At 43.3% G+C, this 13,593-nt stretch overlaps 1 protein-coding gene across 1 annotated transcript in view; it reads left to right on the plus strand.

Moving 5' to 3' along the window:
- LOC138580592 (protein-glutamine gamma-glutamyltransferase 6-like) overlaps positions 1-13,593 on the plus strand; it is a 230,065-nt gene that overhangs the window by 122,754 nt on the left and 93,718 nt on the right. The window contains exon 4 of the mRNA XM_069651255.1: positions 10,925-11,043. Within this exon, the coding sequence (XP_069507356.1) occupies positions 10,925-11,043 (119 nt within the window). The remainder of the gene's footprint in view (positions 1-10,924; positions 11,044-13,593) is intronic.

The following is a 13,593-nucleotide window of genomic DNA, read 5'->3' on the forward strand; positions in this document are numbered from 1 at the left end:
GCGGGTTCCTCCAATGAGGAAAAACTCATCCCCATTTCCATTTGAGCCCCCGTAGGGCTCAATGGGAATGGGCAGGGAGCTAATAACGGGCCCGTTAATAACGGGCCCGTTATTAGCTCCTTGGTCCCCTCGCGGGACCCGGAATGGACGCCTGGTTTTAACAGACATCTGTTCCAGGCCCCGGAAGGGGACCTCGTAATCAGGCATCCCGTAATGAACGGTGCCGGTCCCGTACTGGCCCCCCTCATTACGGGTGCACCAGCCTCATGGTCTTTTGTAAGGATTTGTATTTGTACCTTTATTGTGGGTCTTTGAATAACTCTTGTTGTGAGTGCTAGTTATTCCACTGTTGAAAGAGTTGGACATTTATTGTTATTTCAGTGAATAATGTAAAATGGGAAGGCTATTTCTTGGCTTTTGATTGCATGCGTGGTCGTATGTACACTTAAGTGGACTAAGGTAGTCCGGTTGCCACTATCAATATAACTGTCTTGGTTTATTCTCCTCACGATTCATGTTTTATTTCTCTTCATTACATTGCATGTAGTAATTTGTTCTATTAAAAACTGGTTCATTTTCAATTTGATTTAAGTTTCGATTTGTATACATGCTAGACATATGTTTTCTACAAGGGGTTTCCTTTGCTACATGCTTTGCAAAAAGAGGCTTTTTAAAAACAAAAATGTGCCCCCTTTTTTTGTTGCTCAATACGAGTTATTCCTATACAATAAGCCCATGGGACACAGGAAAAGAAAAGGGTTTGAACAATATTTGGAGGAGGGAAATGGGTGATTTTACATGAGGGCTGAGATGGACAGGATGCAAGAGCACTACCTGAATAGTTGGATACACTGGGAGGGCAGCAGAGCCTGTTTTGAGACAGATGGCGCATGTCTCACCACTGAAATCCCATCGGATTCCTGAGTGAATGCACACGATGGGTTTCGAAAAAGAATGTGTCACAGGACCCGGAGGGAGAACATGGGTACATGGGGAGGATCAGGGAGGATGCTCACAGTGGCGAGGGGTGGGGGGTTCAGAAAAGAAGTGGGTACATGGAAATTGGCAATACAGATGGGGAAGTATTTTAATATTTCAAGTGTTTAGCCATTATCAAATTCTGCATTACCATGGGAAAGATTACCACAGTAATACAAGGAAGCATGCAGGTGACTGCAATATGTTTCAGCAGGAATAATGCCATGGAAGTGAAAGCAGGGGACAGGGCATTGGCCATGGCCTTTGGCCCATGCTTTGTTAAATCTATTGCTGCAACATAGACAGAAGCCATGGCCAAAGTCTGTGGGCAGTGGGAACTGGGTATTTACTCACCTAACTCAAAAATATAAACATTCACTGCAAAACACGAAAAATCCAACGTTAACAGTCACTTCAACAATGGTATTGATCTATCCTGTCTAATACTGAAGTGGAGTGTTAACATTGGAGTTTTATGTTTCAATTCGTACTGGTATACAATGAGTGTGTGTACCTAAACTTTGTTATTCTCTGATTTTTTTTTTTAGATGAACCTTAACTCTTGATTTAAAAAGGCTTCTTCATGCGGTCGTAGACAATGCAACCACTCCTTCCAACCGGAATTTGACATCAAAGTTTCTTTCCAGGGCATACTTGTGGAGATCTAGTAGAAAGGCATCACCTATAGGCAACACAATGGGTTTCGCCATGTCAGCGAGCCTCACTTTGCAGAGAATAATGTACAGCACTTTCAATGCCCCTACCTGTGAACCAGACCCACAGTACCTGATTGGATAATCCCGAAAGTCCGATGTTCATTGGACAACCACGTAAAAAGCACATAATGTGGCACGTGCGGTTCCCAAAGTACGGCGAGGGCCGCACCCCAGGAAAGCAGTAGCAGTCCTTCTTCCTTTTCCACTACCTTTTGTCCAGAACCACCTCACTGGCTACGGGTAAATGCGCACACACAATTCGACCAATGCCATCCAAGACGTTACCATCTAACAGTGTCTGTGCTGCACAAGACTTCATAGGTATACCGTTAGAAAATCAGCCCGCTACTTTACTGTCACTTGTCAGCACGTCCAGTACAAATTGCAGTAATAGATTGCAAAATGGTGCATCCACATTCATCCACTTGCACACTTACTACCACAAATTTAAGCTACGAGAAATGTTTCTGCAGTATGCATATTACTGTGCTATAAGTGCCTCTGGGCACAGTATCTGCCACTTAGCGGCCATTACGGTCTTTAAAATCATAATGGGTTTTTCCCATCCACTACCATGAAATGACACATTAGTGATATGTGCTTGCAACGTTCTCATTCAACCATATCATACAGTGTAAGATCGACACAGGATCTCCCTGCTTTGCTTCCGACTATGCTACAAAATGTTTTCCCCACTGACCCACCTCCTACATAAACTGTACAAAAATGGCATGAATAGCAGCATTGAATGTATCGTACCAAGGGAAAGCAACTTCCAAAAGATCATTGTCTGCACAGCTATACTTTTGTGTAGACCGCACTATTGCAGCAGGCTCTATTTAAATCTGCCCCTTCTACTCTCCGCCCTCTGCAACACATCCAGAAGACGAGTGAGCGACTTGGTATGGTATCTCTCCTGCACTGAAATGTCGCCAACAGCTCCCATTGGCTGCGAGGAGTAAACTCTGCATTATGCAGAAGGCCTTCCGGCCCCTGGGACCACAATACCTTCAAATGTAAGTCCCTATATATATATGCATACACAAGCTCTTCCCTCATCTGTCTCCAACTCCCTCAGGGTCACGCGCTTCTGCAAAAAAACAGTTGTTGGTAGATGTGCTTTTTCACCTGAGGCCTCTCTCCGCAACATGCTCCATGCCTCCTTGACACTAGAGGGGAACCATCACTGGTTCCGGAAGCACCTTTTTGTGTCTGCTGTTTCTGCTCATCTCCCCAGCTAACTGCATGACGTACACTTAATCTGCCCTACTTACCTGACGACTCTGTGATGTCAGACTCATGTCACCTCCCGCAGCCAGGCAAACCCCAACACTGGCTTTCTAGCAAACCCTGCATTTGAGGACCGTTTCCTGTATGCCTAACGGTGCATCCACCACCTTGTGTGTGCACTTATCGGCACACTTCGCACAATTGGCCCATATTGCTACTTATTGTCAATTGTTCTTCTTCCCATATACTGTACCTTCCCGTCCCTCCACCCATGCACTTGGGCGATCTAAGTCACACCTGGCCTAGTACGTTCATTGTCTCTGTCTCCCCTCTGTTTGTTTTCTGTTACCTCGTTGTACTTTGCTAGACGTGTGTGTATGCGCATTACGAATGACATAGAATACAATCACATATCATATGATATCATACACACAATGCATGCACAACAGTAGGATGCCTGCGACTTACCGTCTACAGTGCAAAGTTTTTTTTTTGTTTTACGCACTACCCCACTTAGTGCACACTTTTCACAAAATATTGAGCACAGGCAGCACACCTTCCATGTTACTAACTCCAAAGAAATACATTCAATTGATGCATACACCCAGGCTGCCTGCTCCTTACATTGCTCACTTCCACCATAGCCTTCTGCACTTCTTTGTATAAAGAAACCTTCTGGTACAATGTTTGAGTACACACCTAACCCACCAACTTTAATGTCTTTCGCGCCACAGTTTCCTTTCCATGGCTCCCATCCAAAGAAATTGCTGGATGTGGCACGTGGAAGCGTAATGTACAGCGTAAACCGCTGACCTTTTGTGGTAGGGAGGGAGGGGAGATGGGGGGTGGGTTTAGGGCGATACATTTAAAACAGGATAAGGAGTTAGGTCTGTCGTACTGTCTCAGAAAAGAAAAGGTTTTGGTTGTGGTTTTTTGTCCTGTTTTGGTTATGTACTTGCTTGCGTACACATTTTTTCATTTTTTGTTTTTTATGTCTTTCGATTTGTTTCTGTTCCCTTCTCCTCCTCACACTTGTACGTACTTAACGTCAACACTGCTCTTCTACAGGATTGTATGCAATGCTGCGTGCAGAGTGGCAAACAAAACAGCATTGCCAATGGAGGACAAAAAAATTCAATTTCCTTGGACCCACTGCAAATCTTGCTCTTTTATGCTGTCATAGTCAGTGCTGAACATCCCAGCACTGCACATAGAGGCACACATGCTGCAGTTTATAATACAGCTCCTGACCTCTGGCTGTGCCTAATTTACAGCCTAGTGTACAACACGTGCAATTACCTACGCCATGTGTTTGCAAACGCATAGCACCTCACTTTGGTTGTTGCACCGAGTGTAAAATGCTCTTTGCACCCATTATTCAAAGGTCACCATCCTCAGACAGAAACAGAGGCAAATGTACGTGGCGGCAGTATGGTATGTTGGCTGTCATCAAGGGATAGGCTCTTGGGTACATAACCAACGGCCTATGACCCTTGGCCATGTAGCCAATACTCTAGGTCTTACCTACACCCAGCACAACATAATGGCCTCATGAAAGAGAACATTTCCCACATACCACAATCCAGAAACGTAACATATGATGGGTGGTACAAAGGGCAATTCATGTGAACCACAAGTAGCGCCACGTGGTTGCCTAATGTCCAAGGTGCTGGCATAATGGGTACCATATGGTACCGGATGCATATCAGCTCACTTGTACTGTTCAACCACATCTACAAGGTCCTGCAGAGCCATTTTTTTAACGTCACCACCATCGGAGACATGCATACTTAAAAGTGCATGTCTGCGTTATGGTGGCGTGCTATTGATCAGGCCTAGCCTTTTCGGTAACTGGCCTATGGGTTACAAGCTTTTTGCCATACATCCAACAGTGTAGCCCTTGGCCACACCCAGCTCAACATAACAAACTTATGCAGGTGAGGCAACATTGTAAAACCTACTCTACCCAACAGCACTTTTTTGACAGTGCAATGTAGCCACTCATTCATTTAAGGGCCTACAGGCTTAGCACACGCACCACACCGTACTGCAGTGTACGTTGCAAGTTTCCTGTGTGCTCCATTGTTCTCCCCTTCTGCCATTGCTCTACCATCACTGACCACCGAGACTCACCACACACTGCACACCCTAGTGCAACCTATGTTTTACTTCTCATGTCATGTGTAATGTAGGCCCCATCTGCAAATGCGCCTGCCAATTTTCACCCAGGTCACATCTGTACCTACATCGCTCAGTTACATTGCGTTGTGTATGCCTACCAGTATGTGAGTGGCTGTGTACAGTGTGCATATTGCAACTTTCTGATTCTGATTACTTCCTTTCATGGCACAATGTGGTAAAACACTTCCTCAAGCAAGGGTCTTATAAGGGCCTACCTATAGCAAACGCAGATGGTGACATGTGGCTCCCTATTGTGCAACAGGGGCAATGATGATTTACACCATATGGTAATGTGCGCATAACAGCTCACTTCTGCTGTTCCACCAAGTGCACAATATCCTCTGCAACTAATGTGTGCTACTCACCAACTCCAAATGCATGCACAGTAACAACTACATTGCTGCATTATATCGTGGAGGCTGTGATGAAGGCCTAGGCTGTTGGGTGCATGGCCATGTACCCAGTAGTCTAGGCCTACGCCACACTCCCCACAACATAACAGAGCCATGCAGGCGACCAGGTACTCATGTGCCAGAAATCACAAGGGCAACATATGCACTAGCACTTCTACACATCCGCCACACCATAAACCAGGGACGCAAGGACACGTGTTCCACTTACTGTAAAACACAAACATACCACTGTGTGACCACTGTGTGTGGCACGGCTGCCCACTTGGAATCAGAACACATTATTAGCATGCCAACCAAACAAGACAATCATCACACCATTCAGCCTGCTCCCACCACTCTAGTACGTGCATAGAAACAATGGTGCATACTGCACAGCAACACTTACTAATCTGTGCAATGGACACTACGCAAGCACATACAAGAACCATTTTCACCGGGAGCCCTTCCATATGTATACTATTCCGTTAATACCCCCAGTGGACACACTGCACAACTGGTCACTGCACCATCTCCACCCATACACCGACAACTGTTGGTTGTTCTACCAATCACCACACACATAAAAGCAACAATGTGCACACTACAGCCAAATAGCACACAATAAGAAGAAATGTGGCAGCTACTTTCAACATACCTTTTCAACCAGTGGACATCATTTACCGTGCTATGGCTGCAGCTTTCATGCAAGGGGCTACAGACTTACCTCACACAGTACACCATAGTACACCCTATGTTTACATCCTCGTGTGTCGTGGAATACACTCCCCTTCTGCAAATGTGCCTGCCACCACTCATGAAAGAAAGACATTGTCACTGTAGCTTGCATGCCATAACAAGATAGTTGGCTGTTGAGGTTTCCGCGCATTGGCAGAGCATGCACGGAGAGCGCTGTCAGACCACCGTCTTCTTGTGTAATGATATATATGATGTGATGCTCTTTACACTTCCACACCCTTTCCATCCCTTCCTACCACCATCAGATGCCATACACTATGTTCTTCAGATCCTTTTGCCGCCGCATTGTCCTCTGATACAACATACTGCCAGCATGGAACAGTTTTCATACATCCCATCACCACACAATGCAGTGCAATCAAAGTTTTGACCGCGCTGCGAACAGGAAAGTAGGACGGCGGAGCCGAGCCAGATATTTTAGTACACACACTGCTACGTACAAAAGGCCCAGGCATGCACACAGTAGCGTAGACCCTTGCCACACACACCGCAACAGTGTCCTCCGATACACCATGGTAGCGTTTCCCAAAACCTTTCACGCAAAGCACACTTCCCTCCAGCCAATCACCAGCCGCGTCCACTGTTTGGGAACAACACAGCGTACCACAGGCCAATGACACTTCGGTCTGCAGTGCAAACAGGGAAAAGGGTCAGTGGAGCAGACCCAGATATCACACATTTTTTGCGACGTACATTTCACTGTTTTGCAAAACTATTACCAGCCAGATTTCCACAAAACACACAAAAGTACGCTTTCTGGCCCAAGCCCCTGCTTCTGCCACAAATTTGGTAAAAAATCAGTCCAGCCATTCGGCCTTTAGCCGTGCGCAAAGTTTTTCCCCATTCAGTCTTTGAAAAAAAAAAAAAGAAAACATTGGGACCGCCCCTATAACTTTGCCCCCCCCTGCACGAAACATCACCCAACTTGCCGAAAACATTCAGAGCCAGCCATATACTTTTTTTGGAAGGATTTGTTAAAAAAAGAAAAATCCACACTGTTTTCCGCCTAGTCCTATTAATTTCCCCATAGAGAAAAAATCCAAATGTCTGTGCAGCACACAGCAAAAATCAATGAACAGAATTTGACTAGGTACAAAACAACTTGGGCACAAAACAGTGGGCCTCATTCGACTTTGGAGGTAGCCATGGCACTATTAGCGCCATTGCTGCCTCCAAAATCCTGTCCGGGTCCGGTCTAGTGGAGGGGGGCCTTACCGGGACATTCCGCCCTAGGCGGACCCGGTAAATCCCCATTCCAAAAGCCATTCCCCATCCCCATTTGAGCCCCCATAGGGCTCAATGGGAAGGGGGAAGGCGCTAATAACGGGCCCGCTAATTGCGGGCCTGTTTTTAGCTCCAAGGTCCCTTAAAGGGTCCCGTAAAGAACATGTGGTCCAACCACACGTCCTTTATGTTCCCCGCCGAGGGACCTTGGAATTGGGTGGTAAGGGATTACCGGCACTGGTCTCCTTACCGGTGCCCGGTATCCCTTACCGCCCAACCTGGAATGAGGCACATTGTCTCAATTTCCGGGTGGGTTCTGGGGTTATTCCATCCAGTAGGTATTACAATATTGGATGGAGAAAGGGGAAATGAAAAAGCCTTTTTATTTGTGCTCCATGCAAGTGCTAACCACGGTTATAATGGGTATAACCAGGGGTAGTTGAAAAGTGGAAAAAATGCCATTTGGAGGAAGAAAAAAGATGAAATAGAAGACAGCTAGAGGTGGGGAGGGGGAAAGAAGACACTATATGAAATTGGGGAGTTTGATGGTGCTGGGAACCAAATTCAGAGCTTGTATCTGGGAGGGAAGGCGATTTTGGAATTTGCATGCGTTTTTACGATAACCATGATTATTTGTGTGTGTTTACGGATAACCTTGGTTATCTGTAGTACATTGATCTTTTTTTTTTTAAGAGAGAGTTACAAAAAAGATTAAGGACAGAAAAAGGGGTATTTTACAGTGACGTGGGGATAATGGGTGTTACCAAAGGCTACGGCTAGTGGATTACTTTCGTGAACCAAATGGTGCAATATGGAAAGTGGACACAGCCGAAGGCAATGGATAGTGGGCTCCAACGAAACCTATCGGGGCAACATGTCAAGGGGCCATGGCCTAATGCTTGGCTAGTGTGCCCAAAAGAAACCTCCTAGTGGTGTGGTCACAGGCGAAGGCCGGGCCCACTAGCTAGTAGGCCCATTTAGGAAACATATTGAAGCAATATGTAGATTGGCCACGGCTGAAGGCCTTGGCTAGTGGGATCAGAAGAAAGCTATGGGGCAACATGTAAAGCTTCCACGGCCAAAGGCCGGTGCTAATAGTCATGAGTGAAGTCCATGGTTAGTCAGCGAGAGAGAAAGGTAGTGCACGGCCCTGGCTAGTGGGCCCGAAAGACATGGCCACCTAGTGGGTCCAAAAGAAACATATTTGGTGGACCTAGCCCATCGACGAAGGCTGGTAGAAAAAACAATGGTATAACAAATCCCTTGAAATTCCATGAAAAAAACCTTAGATAAGGTGCACTTAAATTGCGCAGATTGAAAGCAACAAAACCCTTGAAATTCATTGGATATGGGTAGTCATTACTAGCTTAACATGGCCTGTTCCTGTTGCAAAGTCGATGAGCACATAAATATTATAAGAGAAGGGATTCACAATGACACACAAAATGGCATTATGGGGGACATGGCATTATAAGGGGCATCAACGGGAGCACGCTGAGTGAAGCTGGTCATAACTTCCCACATCCGCTGAATTTCAAGGGGTTTCAGTGAATATATATATATATTTGCTCAGAAAAGCTGCACTCACATGCCATTGGGATAGTACTCCAGGACTCCAAGGAATCGTAAAACATGGTATTACATTGAAAGAATTAAAAGTGGTTCTATGTGATTTTAGCAAAACATTTTTGGTCAAGGTATTTTTCAATGAAACACTTTGACTGAAACAAATACTGAAATGATTTCCCCCACAAGCTCCTCCTTTCCCCACTATTTACCCTCCAACCCACTCCTCACCCGTTTTAATCCCTTACCCCCTCCCATATATAGAATTTTTTTAAATAAATCGGTATTTTGTTGTTGAAAATGTTTTGCTGTAACATACCTCGACCAAAGTTATCACGCTAAAATCAATGGATACCTTAAAAACATGATACAATGTTGAATTTCGCACGTCACAGAGTGCTTGTACATATTTTGCATATTCTTATTTGTGCTTATGTTATAAGATCTAATCCTCTGATCAGGACTTCTTTAAATGTTACAAATTTAGTTGCCAAACACAAGCATTGCATTGCCCAACGAAGTACTTCTACATTTTTCTAATTTTTATATTTTTGTTTTATGGAAAATAATATTTAATTCTGTATTTGAAAACCTCATTAATGTCATACCATGATTAAAAAAAAAGAAAAAAGGAGGAACCTGGTTGCCTAAATAACAGATCAAAAACAAATAATATAGTATGTAATTTAATGAATTGGGCAACATTTTACATTTGGAAAAATATTCTTATAATCCTCATACATGCAGAAACAGCATCTGCCTACATATCTTATTCTCATTTTGGACAATATTTAAATCATTTGATTTTAACTTATGATAAATGTCAGATCAAAGTAGAATGTTTACACATACACGGTATGTGCAATTTTTTGAAAGCTGATATACAACATGCCAAATTAATTAAATCGGTAGCTGATCCAAATGTAGCACTATTTAAATTGTGAAATGACAGTTCTAGGTTTTTAAAACATACGCTTAGACCTACAGCAAATAGGTACTATACTAATATGAATGTTTAGTATCAGATGTCAACCTTTTTATGCATGCAGTTATTCCTCTATATTATGGCCACTTGGGGCTTTGGTGTTGAAAATGAATGGTGTTGATTGGTGTTGAGATCAACGATGTACCAGGGTTCCATCCATTTGAGAGCAAGTATTCGATCTCCACCTCATAGATGAGCCTTCATGTGTTTTAGACCCAAAAATGATAAGCATTCTTAGATCGTTAGCACTGACACCGTAATGTTTGGCAATAGGGTAAGTTTGTTTATGCCCTTGTGTGTTGGACATTTTTAAGCTTTAATTACCACTTTTTACAGATTTTTGAATGTTTGCTATTTTTTTGCTGAATGGAATTTTGCTCAAATTTCTTTTTGCCGAATGCTCTACTTTCTTTTTACCACAAATGACGTGGAGGGGCCATTTAGGCATGTTTTTTTTAACATACCTTTTTTTTTTAATTAGCTCGGCTCAGGGAAGGCTAGAGAATGGGCAATGTGAGTGTATTCCACATCACTCAGTAGGTCAGATTCAAGCTTGCCTATGTGTTGGAAATATATTATATTTTTTAGATATTTAGTGTTATCTCATCACCAGCCCTGGCAATTCAGCATTAAACTGTTTGTGGGTGTTCCAATTATTACACATGTGAATTATTTGGGTGGCAACATATTAAATATACAAAATGCTATCAATCAAATGCATACATTTCAATTTAATTGATTTATATTATGATTGAAATAAAAATCCAACTCCACACTGTACTCTTTTTAAATGGCTATAGCTGGTTTCTATCCAGACAGAACAAAGAGAAAGATAAGCATTCCATTTCAATTTGTTTTAGGGATGTTGATGTTCTGCTCAATTTCTCCTTAATTAGGTGATGAGGTGTATATGCCTGGCGAATCTGAAAGGAATGAATACGTTCTTAATGATCAAGGAATCCAGTTTTCTGGGAATGAACATGAAATTGTGTGTCAAGAGTGGTGCTATTGCCAGGTGAGCGAGTGATTTACACATTGTGCCCATTAATCTCCAATGGTGCAAGGAGAGACTTTGTTGATCCATGTTATTTGAGTTAATTGATGTTATAACACCCCAGGTCCATCACGATGTTGCTTTTTCTCTTTCTCTGTAGGAGTCATTTTAGGGGTTTTAATTGACAAGATTCTTGAATTTCCAACAGAGACTAAAACATCATGCTGCATGCATAGTATTAGCTACATGCTTAACATGAAGCGTGTCCTCTCAATCAAGCTGTTTCTTTCTTTGCATAGCAGAAAGTGTCTTCTAATAACAAAATGCATATACAATGGATGATCAACAATTCCATGATTGTAACCTGAACACAATTGACAAATGTCTCTTGGAATTTACGAAAACAATTTGTACAGTAACATTATACAATGAAATCACTGGGAGAGAGATTTTGCCATCTCATTTCTATGTTCACAGAAGCATTCACTAACTTTCATTACCATTGAGCAGCCTGGGATCCCCCCTGAACTATTTACTTAGATTCCATGCACTTCAGATAACATTAGCAACAGCGAACAACTCTGTTGATAAGTAAGATCACTAGCCCATGATATGGCAACATATTCACTTTTAATTACTGAGTCTCTCAGGCATTGCTTAAACCATTCCTCGATGGGGTCTATTTGGTGGCCAGGCTATCGGAAAATGGATTCATGTTTTTCAAAGATGACCTATTATAGTAATACGCACAGTCAAGCGCCAACGCAAACACAATCATTGAAATCCAACCCATTCCAGAAATCAGATGCAACAATGAGGATCACGCCTAGAGGACATTTTATATATGTTTCATTTTTACAACATGTGACATTGACAGCTGGAATGGCTCCATACCAACATTGTTTTTTTGTTCCAAATGTGTCATTAGCCAGGCAATTACACTTTCTTTTGTTTGTGTGGTTTTTATTGAGTTTTCAGTCACATAGTACACAGGGAACAAATGGTTTATCATGTGAACATACAATAGGATGTCAGAAAAGTGACCAAACCAGTTTCTCAAGTGTATTTCTACCTATATCTTTATCCCTCCCACCTCCCTCCATCACCCCCCTGCCACATTTCACCTCAAACTCAGGCAATCGATAACATTTTTATTAGCATTACACAAGGTACCTTTACCATATTCAGAAGAAACCACTTCTTTTTCAGCGCATGCATCAACATGGGTGGACAATCGCAGTTTACAGTGAGTTGTAGTCAAATGCTACTACATGTAGTATCTCATTGTTCATAACGTGCACAAAAGTCAGCCCATTCTGTTTCAGTGGAGCCTTAGTCTCTGTGGATGTCTGCAGTTAGGCGGTCCATGCAGTATAGGTTTCGAGCTATGTTTACCCATTCAGCTTTCTGGAGAAACGTTCTTTTCCAGAACATGTTGAGACCGGCCCTGGTGGCAAGGAGCAAGCCCTATGCCATCTTTGCCAATTTGGAAAGTTTGTTATCCTGCTCAACTAAGCCAAACAATATTAGCATTGGTGCTTTTTGCCTCATCACTCCATCTAGGTCTTTAATCCAACTAAGGACCTCATCCCCATATGATTGGACAGCCGTACATCCCCACCACATATGCCAGTAGTGGGCTTTCATCCTACAACTGTGCCAACAGAGGGGACTCGCTCCTTGGTACATTTTAGCCAACCTAACCGGGTCATATTGCCATCTGTAAAGTTTATGCCATGAAGTTTGTACTGAGAAGCAATCAATGTTTGTGAAGTTCTTCTACATATGTGGAGCCAAGTGTACAGAGATATTTCTCTCCCCAAGTCTCCCTCCCATGTCTCCCTCAAATGAGCAGATGGGGATTGCTTTGTTTCTATTAGAGCTCTATAGAGTGTGCCTATTAACCCCCTACTGCCGCTGCCAGTGTCTAGTACTTTCTCAAAGGGCGTGAGCACTTTTTGCAGTTTGTCCTTCCAGATTTCTCTGGTCATGACCCCCTTAAATTGAAAGTATAGGAATATTGGGAGTGGTCTAAGCCCCAACGCTTCCTCAAGTTCCTGTATGGTTAGAAAGGAACCGCCTTCCATAACTGATCTGCCCTCTCTAGCACGGCTTTGTACCAAGCTTGATATCTCGCAGGGTCCGGGATGGCGTCTTGGATTCCTGGTACCCACAGATGGTCCAGCGATGAGGGCCAAGTCGTGACAACATTCATGCGCCTGCCCTGCTGCTAAATACTCCATTGGGTTCCTAGTATAGGGTGATCGTGTATTCTTTTGAGGAAGGAGGTGGAAGTTATCAAGACCCTCCCATTGTAAGTCTTTCCGTAAACTGAGATGTGGGATCAGAACCCTCAGTTGCGGAACTCTATAGTTTGAGTATACGTCTGGTAGACCCACCCCTCCATAATCTTTGCGTAGATGGAGAAGTCTGTCTGTGACCCTGGGTTTTTTACCTTGCCATAAGAAACATGTCAGAGAGGTTTTGGTGTTTCTGAAATAGTCGTCATTTATCTGAATGGGGAGCATTTGGAAGAGGTATAGGATTTTGGGTAGTATTACCATTTTGATG

The sequence above is a fragment of the Ambystoma mexicanum genome, chromosome 3p (assembly GCF_040938575.1).
Source record: "Ambystoma mexicanum isolate Mex_15411 chromosome 3p, UKY_AmexF1_1, whole genome shotgun sequence".
NCBI classification, from domain to species: Eukaryota; Metazoa; Chordata; class Amphibia; order Caudata; family Ambystomatidae; genus Ambystoma; species Ambystoma mexicanum.